General features: G+C 47.2%; 1 protein-coding gene and 1 long non-coding RNA gene across 2 annotated transcripts; one reads left to right on the top strand and one right to left on the bottom strand.

The window, feature by feature from the left end:
* The first annotated feature begins 495 nt into the window (after positions 1-495).
* Positions 496-3,016, top strand: LOC129385804 (uncharacterized). Its single transcript, XR_011895504.1, has 2 exons — positions 496-829; positions 2,253-3,016. It is a non-coding gene; the product is annotated as an uncharacterized lncRNA (long non-coding RNA).
* Positions 3,017-6,158: 3,142 nt separating this feature from the next.
* Positions 6,159-12,858, bottom strand: LOC129385412 (uncharacterized). The gene is made up of 3 exons (XM_055072046.1): positions 12,810-12,858; positions 9,310-9,424; positions 6,159-7,289 (listed from the first exon to the last, which is right to left on the bottom strand). Exons 1-3 carry the CDS (start codon positions 12,831-12,833, stop codon positions 6,508-6,510), a joined length of 921 nt encoding a protein of 306 aa, XP_054928021.1. The 5' UTR covers positions 12,834-12,858; the 3' UTR covers positions 6,159-6,507.
* Between the last annotated feature and the right edge of the window lie 6,363 nt (positions 12,859-19,221).

Below are 19,221 nucleotides of genomic sequence, written 5' to 3'. Positions count from 1 at the left end.
GTGCAGGATCTGTGACAATAACACGCCAGCATTTGAGTCGTTCGTCCTATATACATGAAAGCTGCAGTCGTGTGGGCAATAAAGGTTACTCCCTTAATGCAATAAAGTACACAATTATTTTTTTGTAGAACTACAAAAAAAGTACAATAAAGAGATGATTTTGGTTAAATTATTCGATGTACTGAGTACTCTCACTTGACCGTCGGCGAAGGAATTTTTCTGGACATGCCCCGTGTTCTTCGCCTCCCGTAGAATGCGTCGCAGTTTTCTTGACCGTTGTGTTGACAACGTCGCCATTCTTGAGTCTGCTCTCTGCGTCACTTCAGTTATTTGGCGGCCGCGGAAGAAAGACTTGGTGGCATTTTTCCTTTAACGGGCTCGAGGCCTATCCCAAATTCCTTTTTTTTCTCCGGTTCGTGGTCGCGCAAACAGCGCAGAACGTGTGCGGGAGGTCGGTGTACAACCTCTGTACATAACTGCCTGTACTCCCAGGTACAAACTGGTAAACCGCTCCGAGGGATACTGCGACGCGCTTCTCGACAGTCGAATTCCCCTGCCGGAAGGAGAACCTCCCGAAGAGCTGGACCTCGACGCCCTCATGGTATCGTCCGAGGCCTGGAAAGCTCTGCAGGAGGCGTCCGCCGACTCGGGGTCCCGCCTCCACTCTGCCCCGAGGGCCGACTGGCGCCGTGAGGCAGCCGTCACGTGCAGCGCCGACGGGGCAGACGACCTCGCGGCGGACGACTTTGACCCCTGTGCTACCGTCTTCGTGTTCGACATCTTCAGCGACCCGTGCGAGATTAACAATCTGGCATCATCCTTACCCGAGGTGAGAGAGTCAGGCGCAGTGAGCAAGTGAGTGAGTGAGTGAGTGAGTGAGTGAGTGAGTGAGTGAGTGATTGAGTGAGTGAGTGAGTGAGTGAGTGAGTGAGTGAGTGAGTGAGTGAGTGAGTGAGTGAGTGAGTGAGTGAGTGAGTGAGTGAGTGAGTGAGTGAGTGAGTGAGTGAGTGAGTGAGTGAGTGAGTGAGTTGGTTGGTCGGTTCGGTCTAGCCCGGTCCGGTTAAGTTGGCCGGTCGGTTGTCACTCCAGTTAATGAGCACATGAGTAAGCGACCTAGCGAGCGACCAGACGACCGATCTGGTGAGTAGGGCGGTATGTTACGGCACAATCAGGAATACAGCCTGCGCGATGTGTTGCTTAGAGTTCTCAAGCCTTAAGAAGAATAGCAAATTGCCACTGCACAGACCCGTTCCTGCAACTTCGTGCGGTAAATGTGCCATCAGAACACCTAGCTTCGCGAACAACGCGTGCCGATCAACGTCGGGTTCATTGCAGCAGCTACGATTTCCTGTCGTCATGCCGGGCATCAGGGCACCATACGTCGGCACGTGACACAACTACCCGTCCAACACAGCGCACTTCCATCTTTGAAATGTTTGAACAACGGCGTGTGTCAGTTAACCTCGCATCAAGGCAGAATAAAAACAAATTCTGCAATTCTACCTCACCACGAGGCTAGCAGTTGAGGTGAGGTACGGTGCCAAGTGCCATCTACGCTGCTTTACTCGGCGCAGTGCTCCTATTTTAATAGCGCGCATTCCGGAAAAGAAACGAAGTGAACAGATGAAGTTAGGGAACGAGGAAGCCAAGGAAAGGATGGGGAAATTCAAATGTTTCTTTCTTTAATTGGAATGTACAAGTAGGAAAATGGAATGTATAAATAGGAAAGTACGAGCGACATCCGTGTCAGCTATATGCTGCTGTCATCAAGGCGTACATTGAACGCTTAAACACGTGTTAACGTGAGGCTGCAATATTCTCATATCTGACTCCACCATGAAGCGTGGGACCTCGGACGAGTAATTTTTACCAAGCGGCACATTTTGTGCATCGTCAACCTGCACACTTCTTTGAGGCGGTCAGTGTACTGACTGTAGCGCGTGTAAAGTACTTTTCGCGTTCATTTTTGTTTTGTTTTTTGTTGGTGTTTATCCTGGTCATTGTTCTCGTTCTCGTGCTCTCGTAATTGTTAATTTTATGCAACGACACTTACCAATTACAAGGGCAAGGTCAAGGACCTGATGGTGGGGGCAAAATACAAGAAAGCAATGAGTATAGTTTACAAAGGGCCGCAAAAGAAACCCACTTCGTAAGAAAGCTGGCAATAATAAAGCACACAGCACGGGCACATGGGGAGGTTTTCGTACGAGGAAATTTGCATGCAGTACACCGTTAACTTTCTTTCTTTACAGGTGCGCGACGATTTACTAGGTAGACTGACAACGTACCGTGCGACCATATTATCTCCTCGCCCGGCGAATAACGAAGCGGACGAGCGTGGTTACCCGCAATACCATAACTGCACCTGGTCGCCCTGGTTAGACGTGGAACCATCGCCGCGCGCAGAATGCCCCTGCTAAAAAGACTGTCATCGCACAACAAACTTCAGACGCGATTAGGTCACCATGTGACACTACGCGCTAAGCTCTCATTACTGTCATAGTTAGCTCAGCCTCATGATGTTCAGTGTTTATAATAGTAAGGAAAACCTCCCCCGCACAACATGAGCATTTTCCCCCCAGGTATACTTGAAGTCGCCGTCACTAGGTAACGTTGTCGAACATGATCTCCAAATTGTTGTTTACACCAAACACGTCTGGCACACTCACCAACTTGCTGTGTTTGTGAGAAGGATTGGACCATAGATCAGTTTTTGATTGATTGTCAACAATTTATCAACTGGCAAAAAAAAACTTAGAAACACCGTTCCGCCTTCTCGAACGTATATACCTGTTCTTTGATACTATTAGATGCCTCGACTCTCACAAACAGCGATAGGAAAATTCTCACTGGCATGCCTGACTTGCTGTTGGGTGTTGTGCGATTGAATTGCAAAATGCAGACGAGAACATGGTTTCTTTTCTCGCCGGATTTAGTGTCGGTTTGTATTGTTTGCATTTCTGCAGATTTCTCTTTAATTTTTAATAAAATACGCTCGCCAAGTTCCACCACACCACCTATTCTCAACGGTGTTGTTGTTTTTTTCTGCGCGTTGCGTTATTTGGTTCTCCGATTTCCGGCTACTCGATGCTCGGCCAATCCCTCAGGCCATTGACGCCGCAGTGCCCCACATCCTGCCGCGTGCTTCACACATTCGTGGCGGGCTCACTCACCGACAGGAGCATTGAGCATGTGTTGGTGGGCTAGTTGGTTAAGCATGATTACAAAGACGGCGCCGAATACAACAACACACGACTTTGTCGTGTGGTTCAACGTATGTGGGCCAAACGGGCAGATGTCTGAATGACAGATTGCATGAGCATAGATATAAGATGGAAAACCAGCTCTCCGGTCATATAAGTGCGCATTGTAAGGCTCACAAGTGCATCCCAGACTTTGATAGAACCAGTGTTCTGAACAGAGCTGATCATCAACTGACAAGGGAGATATTGGAAGCGCTTGAGATCAAAAAGCGTGGTGCTGATTGTATCAGTGAAGCCTCAGTTTCTCTTTCGACAAAGGAACTGGCGTATCTTGAGAGCGACACTTAGAAGTTATTCTGTATCTTGGCTTCCTTGTGCGATGCAGATGACTGCCCTGTTCATTCTTGTTGTTTTGATCTTTGACAGCAGCTATATATCACTATGCCAAGAAATAAAACACTCAGTTGTTAGTAGTGCGCCTATGTGCTTGTCTCGTGTCCCCTTCTTCGTGTGTTGGTGTATTCGGCGCCGTCTTTGTAATCACCGACAGGAGGTCGAGTTGTAGAGGTTGCGTGCCGGGCTTGCAATTGCGCCGCCTGTGACCGCCCTCTGGTCTCGTATGTACCGCAGTCCGTGTGGTTCTTCGGGCCCGTTCGGCAGCACCACTACCGAAATCGCGAACCTAACACGAGTGCTCTGGACTTGCCCCGAATTTTCTTTTTTTTTTCGGACCCGTCTACGCCACCTCCGCGCTCTGGCCTTCGCCCAGTGCGCCCTCCCGACCTCGAACACGGGGTTCATAGACCGTTCTACGTTCTCCTGTTGTAGACTTCACGCATGGAAAAAATAAATTTTCGGGTATACTTACGCGTATGAATATGCTGCTGTGCTGTACCTAAAGGCAAGCTTTCGAATAAAAAAAAACGCATTGTTTCCCACTGAGTCCCTGCACGCCTTCTTGCAACCGCTTAACATCACAAGTGTTACTTAACAATAAACTTTACAATTACGCTGTCCTATTAACCTGTTGTTAAGAGCTTGTTGTTCTGGAATTCTATTTCATTGCTTGCACAATAAAATTCAACTAAGACCGTCAAATAATATTTGCAAAGTTGAATGTTAGGATCTTTCTTTATTTCCAAGAAAAGTATCTTCTCGAGCGTAAGTCAAACACTTGAATATATTTTTATTGAGGCGAATATTCCAAATGTCGAATAGAAATGGAATAGTATTCGCTATTATATAGTACATATATTATATTATATACTATATATATTATATGATATGTTATATAGTAATAGTATTCACTACTCCATTCGCATTCGATTCAAGTCTCAACTATTCGAAGTTTCCAAATATTTGTTTTGTTAGAATACAGTAAAAGAGGACAGTTGCACTCTACATTTACAAAGGCCAATGCAACAGCTACGGGAGAACCCCGATGGCTGAGCTGACGACAACCCAGTTCACGATAAAACGCCTGGAGAAAATCACTTCTATACACTAGTTACAGGTCGTTCAATAAGCATTCCTTGCCTCGGGCTGCTTAGAAATTTGTCGTCTTGATCTAGGCAAATCAACTTATTAGTTGGCCAATGTCACCACGTTTCGATTCCTTTTTCGAACGATGTGCAGTGCTCTGGTATTGCTCTTAGCTCCTCCAGGGAGCACTAGCACACTCTCTAACGCGGTGCGTCTGGTAACGTACTCCATGTTGGTTTCAGTGCTGTCATTGTCTTGCTGCACTAGATACGACTGCATTTCTTTCTTTCTGATTGACAAGCTTTGCATGTGACATGACATCCAGTTTTGACGGCATTAGATCAATCAGGCAGTGGCCTGTGTCAGGCTACTTTTCTTATTTTGTCTAATTAGTTAATTAGCGAAGAATAATTAACCAACTCCTGAAGCAACGAAGCTAGGGAAAAAAAGTTCCAATTAGAAGTTGCAGAGCGGCTTGCAAAACGTCCGAATAAATGTTTCCGTCTTTCTATCTATTACGTATTACGTTTTTTCAGCTTTACTGCGGATGCCCGCGGAATACAAAAAGACCCAGTACGCGACATGCCCGCTTGCCCGTCGTGATTGCACTGCTCGCAAGCGTTCCGCGCACAAACGGATTTAGGCGGCTGTGCTGCCGTTCCGCCTGCTTATCGCTGTTATGAAGGCGTTCAACAAGAGCGGGCACTCTCATAGAGCCCAGTGGCCGAATCGACTGTAGCGCACCAAGCGGATGGGATTAACTCCTTCCGGTTTCAATTCTGGGCGCGCGCGCTTTTTGAACGCTAGCTGGCACACACTACGCCTGCTCTGCTATTTTGCGATTTTCTTCTTTCGCTTCTGCTGCTCAATCGCGCGGTGTTATTGCGGAATCGTTTGTTTAATTAAAATGACTACGAACGATACTTACAAGCCTCCATCGAACCTGTGTCTGTACCAGCGAAATGTCTCTAGCAGCGTCTGTAGCAGCGAAATGGCACCCAACTTCGCATTCGCTGCGGCGCCACGTCACGAACGTGATGCTGGCTCGCGCTTGCTGGCTCGGTCCTCGACGGAGCAGAGCGGGCACAAGGTAGCTTGCGCGATACCTGCTGCCGCGCGATACCGCGCGATACCTGCTGCCGCGGTATCGCGCGAGAGCATCGCCGCAACGCTACATCAGTCTCGATCTCGGGAGCCTGCGTTACCCGCGCGTTCCTCGACCGCGCAAGCTCTCGCCAGTCCAAATCCAAACGCGCCAAGCATCTCGACGCTCTCGCTCGCCTGCAAGTTGTTCATAAATCGGAAGAACCGTCAGAGGCGTTCAATTGGACATTAATGCTTTCGCATTCACAAGTCATTGAAAATGCTTAGGTGTCCTCGGATTTTCGTTTTTTGTGACGGAACAAAACTTCCATGAATTACCTCGTGGAAATCAAAAAAGCCTGTTAAAAACCATTTCCAAGGCTTTATTAACTAATATTGATATGAATCCTGACTGACAAAGTTATAACTCAAATGTCCTAACTGTACTTCATCGGTTGAAGCACAACAGATTCAAGAACGTAAACTGCTCCGGACTGGAAAACACTGTTGCACAAGAAGACCGATGCAGCCACGCGCTTGCTGTATAAGTAACTGTGAGCCGCGAAGCGATCCACGAGCGTTTATTAATTTACCAAACAAGCGGCAGCCCGAATTCAAATCTTTCTGCAGAGCCAGCTCAATTTCGAGGAGGCGCTGCGCAGATCTTGCCAGAAGCTTGCACTCGTAAAGAAGCGCTGCACTTTATTCGGCCTCAACTGCCGGCACCTGGCTGACCGCGTTAATCCTCACGCCGAGATCGTCGAGCCGAGCGTCGACGCGGCATTTTTCTGGAGGCGCCCCGTGTTCTTCGCCTTCTCGTGCCTCCCGCCGAACGCGCCGCAGCTTTCTTGACCGCTGCGTCGACGACGTCGCCGCCATTCTCGGCCCCGCTCTCCCGCGTCAGCTCGGCGACTTGGCGGCGTTCGGTCCCGCTTGTCTCGTCTTTCCTGTCGGCCTCGCCGTCGAGGCCGGCAACAGCGGTCGCGTTTAGGTCGAAGGCGCGGGGCGAACCCGAGTCCCCATCGACGAGCCCGCCTCGCCTGCCTGAGCTCCTGTCCAGGCGTAGCACGGGCTCTGTCCATCGGCGCATGGCGGTCTCCCCGTCGGTCATGTCGCCCTCGCCGCGGCGGGCCCTCACGACGGTCACCAGAGCGCCGATGGCGCCGCCGACGAGTAAGCACCCGGCCGACAGCAACACGAGGATGGTCAGGCTGTAACGACTGCGTTGGCTTCTGCCGACGCCGTAGGCGCCGTAGGTGCCGTACCTGGTCGAGTCGAGGCGCTCTCCTGGCGTCGGCGCTACGGGCCACATAGGGAGCCATTGGGGAGTCGGCTCCATGGGATAGGGGCTCATGGGAGGAGGGCCCATTGGGGAGACAGGCGGCATCGGCGGGCGGCCTTGAAACGCCATGCGGAACGGGTAAATCTGGCCTGTCGGACCCCTGTCGTAGCTTCCACGCCTGGTAAAACTGAACTTCGACTTCTTCTCCTTCCAGGCCCTCGCTTCACTACGAAAAACAGCTGTCAAAATGCAGCCTGTTTTAAGTGCAGAAAGGAACGAATCGAAGAATGTTGCGTAAGCTGCGTAAGACAAACATTGCGAGCGGCCTTCTCATACAACACAATAAATGTGTTTAGAACGAAGCCAATCTCAACGAATCTAGTCGAATCAAACAGTAACAATGAAAAAGAAGACGGCGCGATACACCAAGCTCTAAATTCCTTCAACTCTACATTGTTCAGTGAATCTTTTTATTCTTTTAATATGTCGTACCATTCACCTGGTCTCACTTAACTACTCACTACTCTTTTACTCGAATTATTCCTTTTTCAAGTTCACTTTCCTGAAGCCACTGCACACAACCCGATCCTTTGTCCCTCCCCCGTTGTAGTTATGTGATATATTTTAAAGGCTCATCGTCATCATCAACCCTACGTTCTATGCAACGCAACACATCACTCCTAAAATATGTTAAATGGGACTTTACAAGATTATTTAGTGGGCCTGGCGACTACTGCTGTCATCCTGACGGACACATTCCGACAAACAAAATTTAGTATTGGCATTTTCTCTCCTACTGATGACTGCAGTTTCTCCCTTGGCATTACTGACTTCATGCAAGTATTTCTCACTGAATTGTGTACTCCAACATTGTGCATCAACTGCAAAAGCATTGATTGAAGTAATGATATGTAAAATCATTACTTCAATCAATGAAACAGTTCGGATTGGAATTGCGCTGCAAGTTTGAACAAGGTCTGCAAAATGTTTGAGCAAAACGAGTGGGAAGGTAGACGGTTGGGTATTTTTGCTCAGTGTAAGCATGTCGTTGTATGTAGTGGATTCTCTTATTACATTGTTTTTAGCAATGTTTTGCACCAAGCATTTCCGAGTGACTGGATAGGCGCCTTTTAAGCCTGCTAGACATGAAATAGTTCATGTTCTCATGGCCGGTGTTCCTGTAGTGAATTTTCGCATACAGTCCACATTATTTAAAGTTGACAAAACACATTAAAGAATTAAAATTTTTTTTCTATTCTGTAGCTGTACGTTTTTCTTATGATTCTGAACATGTAAAAAATGTGGTGAAATTAAGTTTTAAATTGCCGAACTGAATTGGTGCCTGAAAGGGTTAAACCTATGCAAATTCAATTCATCAGGAAGGTGCGTTACTGAAGTAACGGTTTCTTTATATCATCGCTTACTGCAAATAGTGATTTTCACATTTTGGTACATCCTATTCTCTAGTGCCGGCTCAGTTAAATTTAGATTGGTTCGGGTACCTGCCCGTGAGGACTTTTTTATTTATGAAATGACAGGTACTGTCACTTATGACAGAAATGACACTTACCGCGTCAGTTACACAATCGCAGCTAGGTTCAAGAGGCACGCAATGATGCTTTAGTTTTGAACCCCGCTATAACTACTTTTGCAGAGTATCGACACATATTGTTCTCCTGGCATAGACTTTTTCTTTTCATTCTAGAAGAAGTGAAGTTACTTTCACTCGATGACATTGTCTGATACACGACCTAATGCACGCCTGAAGGACTTTCTTGAACATAGTAAGAAAACGTTGCCGATCTGTCGTAGAGACTGCTGCGAAGATGTGAGCCATATATTACTGCCCGGCACGTAGCAGTGAACTTACAATCTAATGTAAAACGCAGCAAAAAAAAAAAAAAAATACGAAATCGCTTGCTGTCGCTTCCGCAATGCTGTCATGCAACGTCATCGAAAGCAGCTGGCCCACCAATGCTATTAATTAATTTAGTGTTTGAGAGAGCATTCCGAGCGATACGCAATTGCTAATTTTAATTTAAATAAATGAGAAAGTACATACGTGTATGTCTGCGACCTCGGCGATATGCAGTTGCTAATACCGAGTTAAGTAAATGAACAAAATATATACGTGTATGTCTTCGATCTCAAAATGACAGAAAAAGAAAATGATTTCATCTTCGCATTGCGCCTTGTGGCGTCGGCAGTACGCTTCCGCCTTCGACAAAGCCGCGGCGTGCTGCACCGTGAAGTCTATACCGCGGCTGCCACGGAGTTCTGCGACGAGCCCCCTCGTCGCTGCGACACTCCACTTTTGACCCGGGCTTTCTCTCTTGGCTTCTCCCAGTTTCTCCGCTGTGTAGCTGCCAGGGAGCTAGCGGAGATGAAGAGAGAGAGAAAGCCGGGTATCAGTGCGATAACTCCACTTATAGTTGAAGGACTCGAAAACATTTTTGCAGCATGACACTCGTGAGACGACGTCCTTTAATAGTGAGGCCATTCTAAGATTAGTTGGAAAAGTGTTTTACGGCCCCTTTGGACATTTATCAGCGTAGGGGTGGTCTAGCGTCCTCCCTGCTGTGGCCACTATGAGACAACGAATCACTCTTGTCTTATTTTGTCGTCGTTTCTCACGCTTATAGAAAGGCATTTCCGAAGCACCGTTTCGTCAACCCGCAGTCTTCTTTTTGTCAACCTGTGATGAGGAGCCCTGTGCACGCCAATGATTATAGGGTCAGATGGCGGCTCTCGGTGCATAAGTCAGCAGGGCCAGCTGACAGTATCGTTGGCCCAACATGTCGGTCTGATCCACTTTCCGTAAGAAGTCACTTCCAGAAAGACGAGTATGCTTAGGCGTGCGACTGTGACCTGATTTGCATGCACAAAGCTTAGTGTTTCAGGCTTATTGCGGACGTCGACCCATGGTAACAAAGAAAGATAAAAGTGCCAACGTTGCGAGGGTGAAGCTGCTGGTTTCGGTATCGACGCTACTGAATTATTTTCGGTACTGGTATTACTATATGACGACAGAACTCGCATTTCAAGTCATTTTAGCGCACAAGGATTTCAGATAAAAATTGGCGGACGCTTAAGCTTCGCATTTAAGAGTGGAACGCGATAGCGTTCAGAGATCTCTGATTCCTTCTCACGCTTACCGGCAACTGCAGCTTATGTCCCCGTAATGTTCACAGGGAAAAGCTGGCGGCTAACGCTATGCACGAAGACGAGCTTTCTGGTAGAAACGCGTCCTCTTGCGTAGTCCGGTCGCGGAAATATTTATTTATTTATTTATTTATTTATTTATTTATTTATTTATTTATTTATTTATTTATTTCAGAATACTGCAGGCAATTGCTTGGCCCAAGCAGGAATGAATTTACATTGTTACATAACCAAGAGAATAAAATGTATACAATATTAGCAGCACACGGATACGAAACATACATATTACCAGGTAACCGGCTACAATATGCTCCAACATCTTACAGCAACTGCATCTTATGAAAACAGGCCGATAATTTGAAACTAGTAATCGATCACCTTTTTTATATACGGGAACCACACGTGCTATTTCCCAATCTGAAGGAATTTTTCCATTTGCTAATGAGAGTTTAAAGATGTCTGTGAGGCAACCTCATATTTGTTCTGCGTATCGCCTCAAAAATAAATTCGAAAAACTATCGGTTCCAGCGGATTTTCTAGTGTCCAGTTTCAAGAGCATCGCCAGCACACCCTCACAAGTTACTTCAATGCCCTCCTCTGGTGCAGCCACTGCTTTTATGTCATATTGATGTAATTCTCAAAACACCTCGTAGAAATAATGATTAAAATTCTCAGCTATTTCGGCAGTACCCGTGATAATTGTGTCCCTAACTTTTATTTTAGTAAGTGCATCTTTGGGTTTACTCAAGTGCTGTCAAAATTTCTGCGGATCAGTCTTTAGAAATTCTGCTAAACTGTGCGAAAAATATTTAGTCCTGGCGCAGCTCACTTTTGACAATAGGTGATGTTTGATTTCTTTAAACAGTGGCGTTGACGTCCCCTGCTTCGTACGATATCTCTTAAGTCTACGCTTAATGTGTATAATTTCACGAGTAATCCATGGATGTTTCCGCCTTTTAAATATTTTTATGTTTGGAACATATTTTTAATGCAATGCCTGAGCACATTAGCGAACCATTTCCAAGAGCTTTCCACATCATCACATGTATACCCAAGATTTTCTTCAATATAGTCAATAATCGCCACATCGTCAGCTGTACTAAATTCCTTAACTGTAGCGACATCAACCGCATGTGTTTTTGATTTTTCAACCTTCCAGGAAAAAAAATTGCCTCTATGGTCAGATATGCCGGGTTCAATTTTAACAGTTCCTTCTCTAAATTCTTCACTAATGAACAGCAGGTCAAGAATTTATGTTCCGCGAGTACATTCAGTAACTATTTGGTCAAGACCAAGAGCAAGCATAACATCAAGGATTTTATCGCACGTATGCGATAATCCAAAAGACAGATTGTTCCAATTTAATAAAGGCAAATTAAAGCCACCCGTTACAATCACATTCTTGTTTCGTAACAACAACAAGCGATCATACAATTTACTCAAAAAGCTTTCATCAGCGTCCGGAGCACGATAAACTGCACAAAAAAAACGCCGTTTGCATCACTTTGATTTTCAAAAAAGAAAAGGCTTTTATGCTCAGCAATCTGGCTTTCCACGTCAACATCTAGACATGATTTAACAACCGCAGAACACCACCCCCTCTATATCCTCGGTCCCGCCGATATAACAGATAACCTGGTGGGACTACGTCATCGTCTCTGATTTGCTCGTGTAGCCAGGTTTCAGTTATGACACACACGTGCGGATCCAAAAAGAGCAAACATTCTTCCAATTTATCTTTTTTGTTCACAATGCTTCTTGCATTGAAAGAAACTATCAGCACATCGGACGTATCTGGCCATCAACTTTCAGATAAAGATGTGGCGTTACGTTCTATTAATCGTCTAGACTTTAGAGCAGCATCCCATTTATAGTACAGCCCATCGATCTTCATCTTATCATAAACCAAGGAAACCTTACTCCCAGCCTTTCTTTTTAAGTTTTGCACTTTGCCAAAGATGCTTGCATTTGCACAACGTTTCCGCGCAGTAGTCATTATCGATTCTAATGTTTTTTACCTTTAGTTTAGATACATTGCTCCACATTGCTTGCTTTTCCTTTTAGTCTTGAAAGTACATTATGACAGGGCGATTAGAAGAACTTTTCCCCAGTCTATGGATTCGAGCTACAGATGAACACTGCACTCCCAATTTAGCAGAAAAGAGATCATCAATAACTTTTCTGCGCAAGTCCGACTGTGATTCAATAGGATCTTCCTTTACGCCAAAAACAATTAAATTTGACCTCCGATTTCTATCTTCTAAATCTTCCAGTCTGGCTTGATGCCGTGTAGTGCATCCTGCACACCATTCAAAGCTATGCTTATGTTTTCAATTCCATCTGTTTTCATCTGCTGCAGATCTTTTATGTTTGCCTTTATGGTAGTCAAGCGATCACCAAAGTTCCACAGTGCCCTTTCTGTTGCCTCTAAACGAGACCTAATGTCTTTCTGCCCCTCAATGAGTGTCTGAAACATAACTATAGGCACAGTCTAAACTGTGCCTATAGTAGTTATAGGCACAGTTTAGACACCTGCGTGGGCACGGCAGGAGAACAAGAAAGCTATCGTCAGATCGTATGGTGCAAACATAACTAACCTGTACCAGGAAAAGACGGAGCATTTTGAGCACCTTGACCGCAGTGCTTTCGCCGCGCCTACTGAAGACGGACGGGTGTGGTACCGAATTTATAAGGTCAAGGGTTGATGACGTCACGGTCGACGACGTCTGATATCCATGTACCTGTGGCGTCCCCCCGGTGACGGCGCTGGCAGATGTGCTATTTTTGGTGACCGATTCTTCTGTTGATACTTGATGAAGCTTGGCAATAGTCTGCGAAGGTGCATGCGTACTTGACAGCAGCAGGACCTGTGGCGCCCCCACTGTGACGGCGCTGCCAGATTTGCTATCTTTGGTGACCAATTCTTCTGTTGATACTTGATGAAGCTCGGCGATAGTCTGCGAAGGTGCATGCGTACTTGACAGCAGCAGGACCTGTGGCGCCCCCACTGTGATGGCGCTGCCAGATTTGCTATCTTTGGTGACAAATTCTTCTGTTGATACTTGATGAAGCTCGGCGATAGTCTGCGAAGGTGCATGCGCACTTGACAGCAGCAGGACCTGTGGTGCCCTCACTGTGACGGCGCTGCCAGATTTGCTATCTTTGGTGACCAATTCTTCTGTTGATACTTGATGAAGCTCGGCGATAGTCTGCGAAGGTGCATGCGTACTTGACAGCAGCAGGACCTGTGGTGCCCCCACTGTGACGGCGCTGCCAGATTTGATATCTTTGGTGACCAATTCTTCTGTTGATACTTGATGAAGCTCGGCGATAGTCTGCGAAGGTGCATGCGTACTTGACAGCAGCAGGACCTGTGGCGCCCCCACTGTGACGGCGCTGCCAGATTTGCTATCTTTGGTGACCAATTCTTCTGTTGATACTTGATGAAGCTCGGCGATAGTCTGCGAAGGTGCATGCGTACTTGACAGCAGCAGGACCTGTGGCGCCCCCACTGTGACGGCGCTGCCAGATTTGCTATCTTTGGTGACCAATTCTTCTGTTGATACTTGATGAAGCTCGGCGATAGTCTGCGAAGGTGCATGCGTACTTGACAGCAGCAGGACCTGTGGCGCCCCCACTGTGACGGCGCTGCCAGATTTGCTATCTTTGGTGACCAATTCTTCTGTTGATACTTGATGAAGCTCGGCGATAGTCTGCGAAGGTGCATGCGTACTTGACAGCAGCAGGACCTGTGGCGCCCCCACTGTGACGGCGCTGCCAGATTTGCTATCTTTGGTGACCAATTCTTCTGTTGATACTTGATGAAGCTCGGCGATAGTCTGCGAAGGTGCATGCGTACTTGACAGCAGCAGGACCTGTAGCAGGAAAAGACGGAGCATTTTGAGCACCTTGCCCACAGCGCTTTCGCCGTGCCCCAATAGGGCACAGTCGCGCCAAGAAATTACTTTGTTTTCAGATTCTGTTATTGTTTCGCACTTTTAATATTTTAGACTGCAAAAATGTAACATAAAAGGCATGCTCTGTCGGTGTTTTGTTTCATGATCTCTGTTTGCGGGCTGTCATTCTCTAAATTCTGAGCAATAACTCTGTCAGGAATATAAGGTAAGGTATGAGCAACTTTAGTGATAGAGTGTTGTGACAATATAACCCGCATATACCGCCTGACGTATAGCAGGGCGCGGTATATACACATACCAAAATATATATGGGAATTTTCGCTCACGGGGAGGCCGGTGCCGACGACGACACCGGATTTTCTGCAACATGGTACCCTTAACGACTTCGCGTTAAAATGTATATTAGGCACGTCGCTATCGGTATAACTGTTGACTAGTATATTTGTTTGTTCCAGCACCCTAATAACAACATTTTCTTTCACAAAATGTGAAAGCCTTTGGGTGGCAATCACCCATAAGGTTATGTTGACGTTGGGCTGCAACAATCTTATGGTATACAATGATTACCAGTATATTCTGCGGGGGTATTTGTAGCTCAGTGAAAAAGTTGCAATTTCACTTGTATTGCGAAAAATTGGCAGCGATAGAAAGGCTTATACTTCGAGACCAAGTAAAATTCGTAATTTTACAGGCAGTACAAATTGCAGTAAACATTCGCTCACTCTACCTGGTTTCATGCGTAGCAGACAACGCTGTGGAAGCTATACAGGCAGAGCGGTCATGTTTATCACTCCGTGCATTTCTTTGTTAACTGGCTTTTGATTCACGACTCTTGTACTAATGAACGATGTCCTTGACATACAAAACTGTAACGTACGCAGCCAACGGTGCGTCAAATTGCGCATTATGTGTACGCGTTGTATCAGTGGCAATGGCGCGTAACTTCGCCAAAAAAATTTTCAGCAATAAGTGGGCAGCACCAGGTGTAACACTGGAAGCTAAATTCACATCAAACTACCTGTGGCTTCATGTGAAACAGACCTCAGTAGGTGCATTTGGGGCTCCACATAGGAAATTGTCGCCAATGGAGCGTCCCAAGCCTCATTTTATGCTCGCGAGGGTTCCGACGGGAATTTAGGGCACATGCTCCTTTCCTAAGCGTATCACCCCTGATGAAAGCCGAACGCCAGGCAGGTGTACCTATTTGAACCAGTAGGTGCCTGGCCGTGGTGGGAATCGAATTCGCAATCTCCACACCGGAGGCGGGCGCTCTACAACTAGGCCACGCTGTGGTGGCCTAGCGGTAGAGCATCCGCCTCATATGCGGGGCTTGCTCAGTTCAAATCCCGGTGCCACCGAAACCCACCGTTTTCTTTCTTTTTCACATCTCGAAAGGGGAGCCCAATAAAGATTTCATGTGAGAGGCATGGTCTCTGGGCGGCTCTTGTTCAACCACAGACGGCCTTGTTGAAGAGCATCCGCCGCGGCTGTGGAAGGCACAGCAACGGCACAGCCGCGGAAGATTTAGTGGCTCATGCCACGAAACTCTCACAATGTAAATCCATGTCGTCCAAACGCAAACACTCGATGAAGTATCGCGCGTATTAGATTAATTATCACTTGAATTAACTGAATGCTTCAAATACATAGGGGTTCACCTTACGCACTCACTGCATCAGGGACTACTCATATAGAAACCATCTGCTCTGATGCGTCACGCACCTTTGGATACTTACGCCCTTTACCTAAATACAGCATGTGCTGCCCACCACCCTCCAAAAGAAACTAGCATATATAACATACTTTCGACCCAATCTCGAATACGCAGCACCCGTGCGGCAGCCTTAACAAGCCTGTCTTTCTGCTGAATTCATCATCATCATCTACATCATCATCATCATCATCAGCCTGGTTACGCCCACTGCAGGGCAAAAGCCTCTCCCATACTTCTCCAACAACCCCGGTCATGTACTAATTGTGGCCATGTCGTCCCTGCAAACTTCTTAATCTCATCCGCCCACATAACTTTCTGCCGCCCCCTGCTACGCTTCCCTTCCCTTGGAATCTAGTCCGTAACCCTTAATGACCATCGGTTATCTTCCCTCCTCATTACATGTCCTGCCCATGCCCATTTCTTTTTCTTGATTTCAACTAAGATGTCATTAACTCGCGTTTGTTCCCTCACCCTGTCTGCTCTTATCCCGTAACGTTACACCCATCAGTCTTCTTTCCATAGCTCGTTGCGTCGTCCTGAATTTAAGTAGAACCCTTTTCATAAGCCTCCAGGTTTCGGCCCTGTAGGTAAGTACTGGTAAGACGTAGTGCAAAATGTAGTAAGATGTAGCAAAATGTAAGATGTAGTGCAAAATCGCGCTGCGTATTTCATCACAGTATTCTAGGCAGGTCAGTGTCACCGCTCTAAAAGGCACTCTTGCTCTATCACCACTGGAATCACGTCGAATAATCTCCCGTTTATGCCTCCTTCCTTTTTTTTGTTACGACTCTGAATCACGACAGGTGCGGCTTAGCCCTCTCCACGGAACATCTTCCCCTCTATCTCGCAGTTAACCCATAGCTCGCCTCACAGGTCGAACAATAGCCATTAACAGCTCATTCCTCCCACAAGCTATTACACTGTGGAATTCACTTCCTGATAGTGCTGCATCTAGCAAAGACCCCTCCAAATTTCGCGACATCTTCTCACTAACACGGAAACGCCTTTACCGCAGCGTGATTCCTTTCTTTCTTTCCCCTCTACTATTACTTTTTCATTGTTGTTTTAAAAAATTAATTATGGGGTTTTACGTGCCAAAACAAAGCGCTGCGTGAGCGGACGTCTGTCTGCGGCGGCTGCTGTGAATCGCGCCCACGCGTCACCCGCGTGATGCCTCTCTTGATCTCCACACTAATCAGGCAGTCGTGTCCCACTTCGCTCCATTTGCAACGTGTCGCACGTGACAGATTGTCTTCGCCAGCCAATATCTCGTGAAATGAAAACACGCATAGCGCTGCGCTCAGCTTTCACATTAGAAAGTAGCGTAACCGTCGGTGAATTTTCACATATGTGTATGTACAGTCGAGTGCAAAAGTTTAAGGACCAGCGTTGCCGCTAACTTTCTTTTTCCTTCTCAGCCTAGGCATAAAGGCTGAAATCGAGTGTGCTGCTCAGGTGCGCCTGCTTGACCGGCGCCATGCTTTTATAGGTTTTCACTTTTCAGAGCTGTGCGAGAAAAATTAATTTTCTTTCTCTTTTTTCATATGCCGTGGTCTCTAGACTTTTGCACTTGTCTGTATATAGATGAGTGTTTTTATATATTACGTATGTATATTGACACGTGTACTTATCCATATCGGGCAACCACGTTTCGCCGCCTAACAAATGTAATCGCACAGCATGGGACGCGCCTGCATGTATCCGAAGTTTCTGGAAAGTTATCGATGCTTCTATCCGCTGTCTGTTGTCGCCGAGACTTATGTTATCTGATTTCATCACCTGACGCGAATGGTGTAGAACTTTGTGGAAGGCACGCGGGTCCGAACGATTAGTCTGGAACATTCGACGACTGCTCTATAAAAGCCGACCCGCTTGACCCGCAGATCAGATTTTCGACGATCGCCGACTGTGTTCGCAGCTTTCGTTGTGCTATAAGTGTAGCCTGTTTTGTGGGCACAGGTTCGCCCAATAAAAGCTAGTTTTGTATTCCACTGTACTGCTTCTTTCTTCACCGTCACTACCACGTGACATCTGGTGGAGGTGCTTGTGCGTTCATGTACCGAACGCCCCCGCAAAGCCGCGATCCAAGCCCGAAGCCCGAGGACAAAACCGACATCGCCCAAGACCAGCGTGCTAGCCGCAGACTGCAAAGACTGCCCCCAGAGCACGGACTTCTGCCTGAAACAAAAGCGCTGCCGAAAGGTAGCGCAGCCGAAGTGGCGAAATTCTTTGTCGAAAACATTCTGCTGCGACATGGCGCCCCAGAAGTCCTCATCACCGACCGAGGAACGGCCTTTACAGCGGAGCTCACCCAAGCCATTCTGAAATACAGTCAGACAAGGCACAGGAGGACAACGGCTTACCACCCGCAGACGAATGGTCTTACGGAGCGGCTGAATAAGACCCTCGCCGACATGCTAGCGATGTACGTCGACGTCGAACACAAGACCTGGGATGCCGTCCTGCCGTACGTAACATTCCCTTATAACACGGCGGTACAAGAAACAACACAGATCACGCCGTTCAAGCTGGTCTACGGCAGGAACCCGACGACGACGCTCGACGCCATGCTGCCTCACGTCACGGACGAGGAGAACCTTGACGTCCGTACCTACCTCCAGTGCGCCGAAGAAGCCCGACAGCTCGCCCGCCTGCGAATCAAGAACCAGCAGAGGACCGACAGCCGACACTACAACCTCCGACGACGCTTCGTGGAGTACCAGCCCGGTGACCGTGTTTGGGTTTGGACCCCTATACGCCGACGAGGACTGAGCGAGAAGCTTTTGCGTCGCTATTTCGGACCGTACAAGATCATCCGACGTATTGGCGCACTGGACTATGAGGTCGTGCCAGACGGTATTTCGCTATCACAGCGGCGCCGCTCGCGACCTGAAATAGTCCACGTTGTGCGACTCAAGCCCTACTACCAGCGTTAACGAACTTTGTGGCTTCGCGTAACTGACCTTTGGACTTTATTTCGTTTTTGTTACTTATGTTTAAGAAGTGTCCTTTTGTGTTTCGCTCTCTTATATTTGTAGCATCGGGACGATGCTTTTTTTTAAGAGGGGGGTATTGACACGTGTACTTATCTTTATCGGGCAACCACGTTTCGCCGCCTAACAAATGTAATCGCACAGCATGGGACGCGCCTGCATGTATCCGAAGTTTCTGGAAAGTTATCGATGCTTCTATCCGCTGTCTGTTGTCGCCGAGACTTATGTTATCTGATTTCATCACCTGACGCGAATGGTGTAGAACTTTGTGGAAGACACGCGGGTCCGAACGATTAGTCTGGAACATTCGACGACTGCTCTATAAAAGCCGACCCGCTTGACCCGCAGATCAGATTTTCGACGATCGCCGACTGTGTTCGCAGCT

Source organism: Dermacentor andersoni, chromosome 7 (assembly GCF_023375885.2).
Source record: "Dermacentor andersoni chromosome 7, qqDerAnde1_hic_scaffold, whole genome shotgun sequence".
In the NCBI taxonomy this organism is placed as follows: domain Eukaryota; kingdom Metazoa; phylum Arthropoda; class Arachnida; order Ixodida; family Ixodidae; genus Dermacentor; species Dermacentor andersoni.
Note: the sequence above shows the minus strand (reverse complement) of the source record. Positions and strands in the feature narration are given on the sequence as shown.

What these genes read in the sequence shown, in the direction of transcription:
- LOC129385412 (XM_055072046.1), bottom strand. Translation starts at nt 12,833, where the DNA reads ATGCTCCGTCTTTTCCTGGTACAG. An exon ending in TCCGTCTTTTCCTGGTACAG is followed by an intron (nt 9,425 to 12,809) that starts GTTAGTTATGTT and finishes CATCTCCGCTAG; the next exon opens with CTCCCTGGCAGCTACACAGC. An exon ending in AGAACTCCGTGGCAGCCGCG is followed by an intron (nt 7,290 to 9,309) that starts GTATAGACTTCA and finishes GCATTTTGACAG; the next exon opens with CTGTTTTTCGTAGTGAAGCG.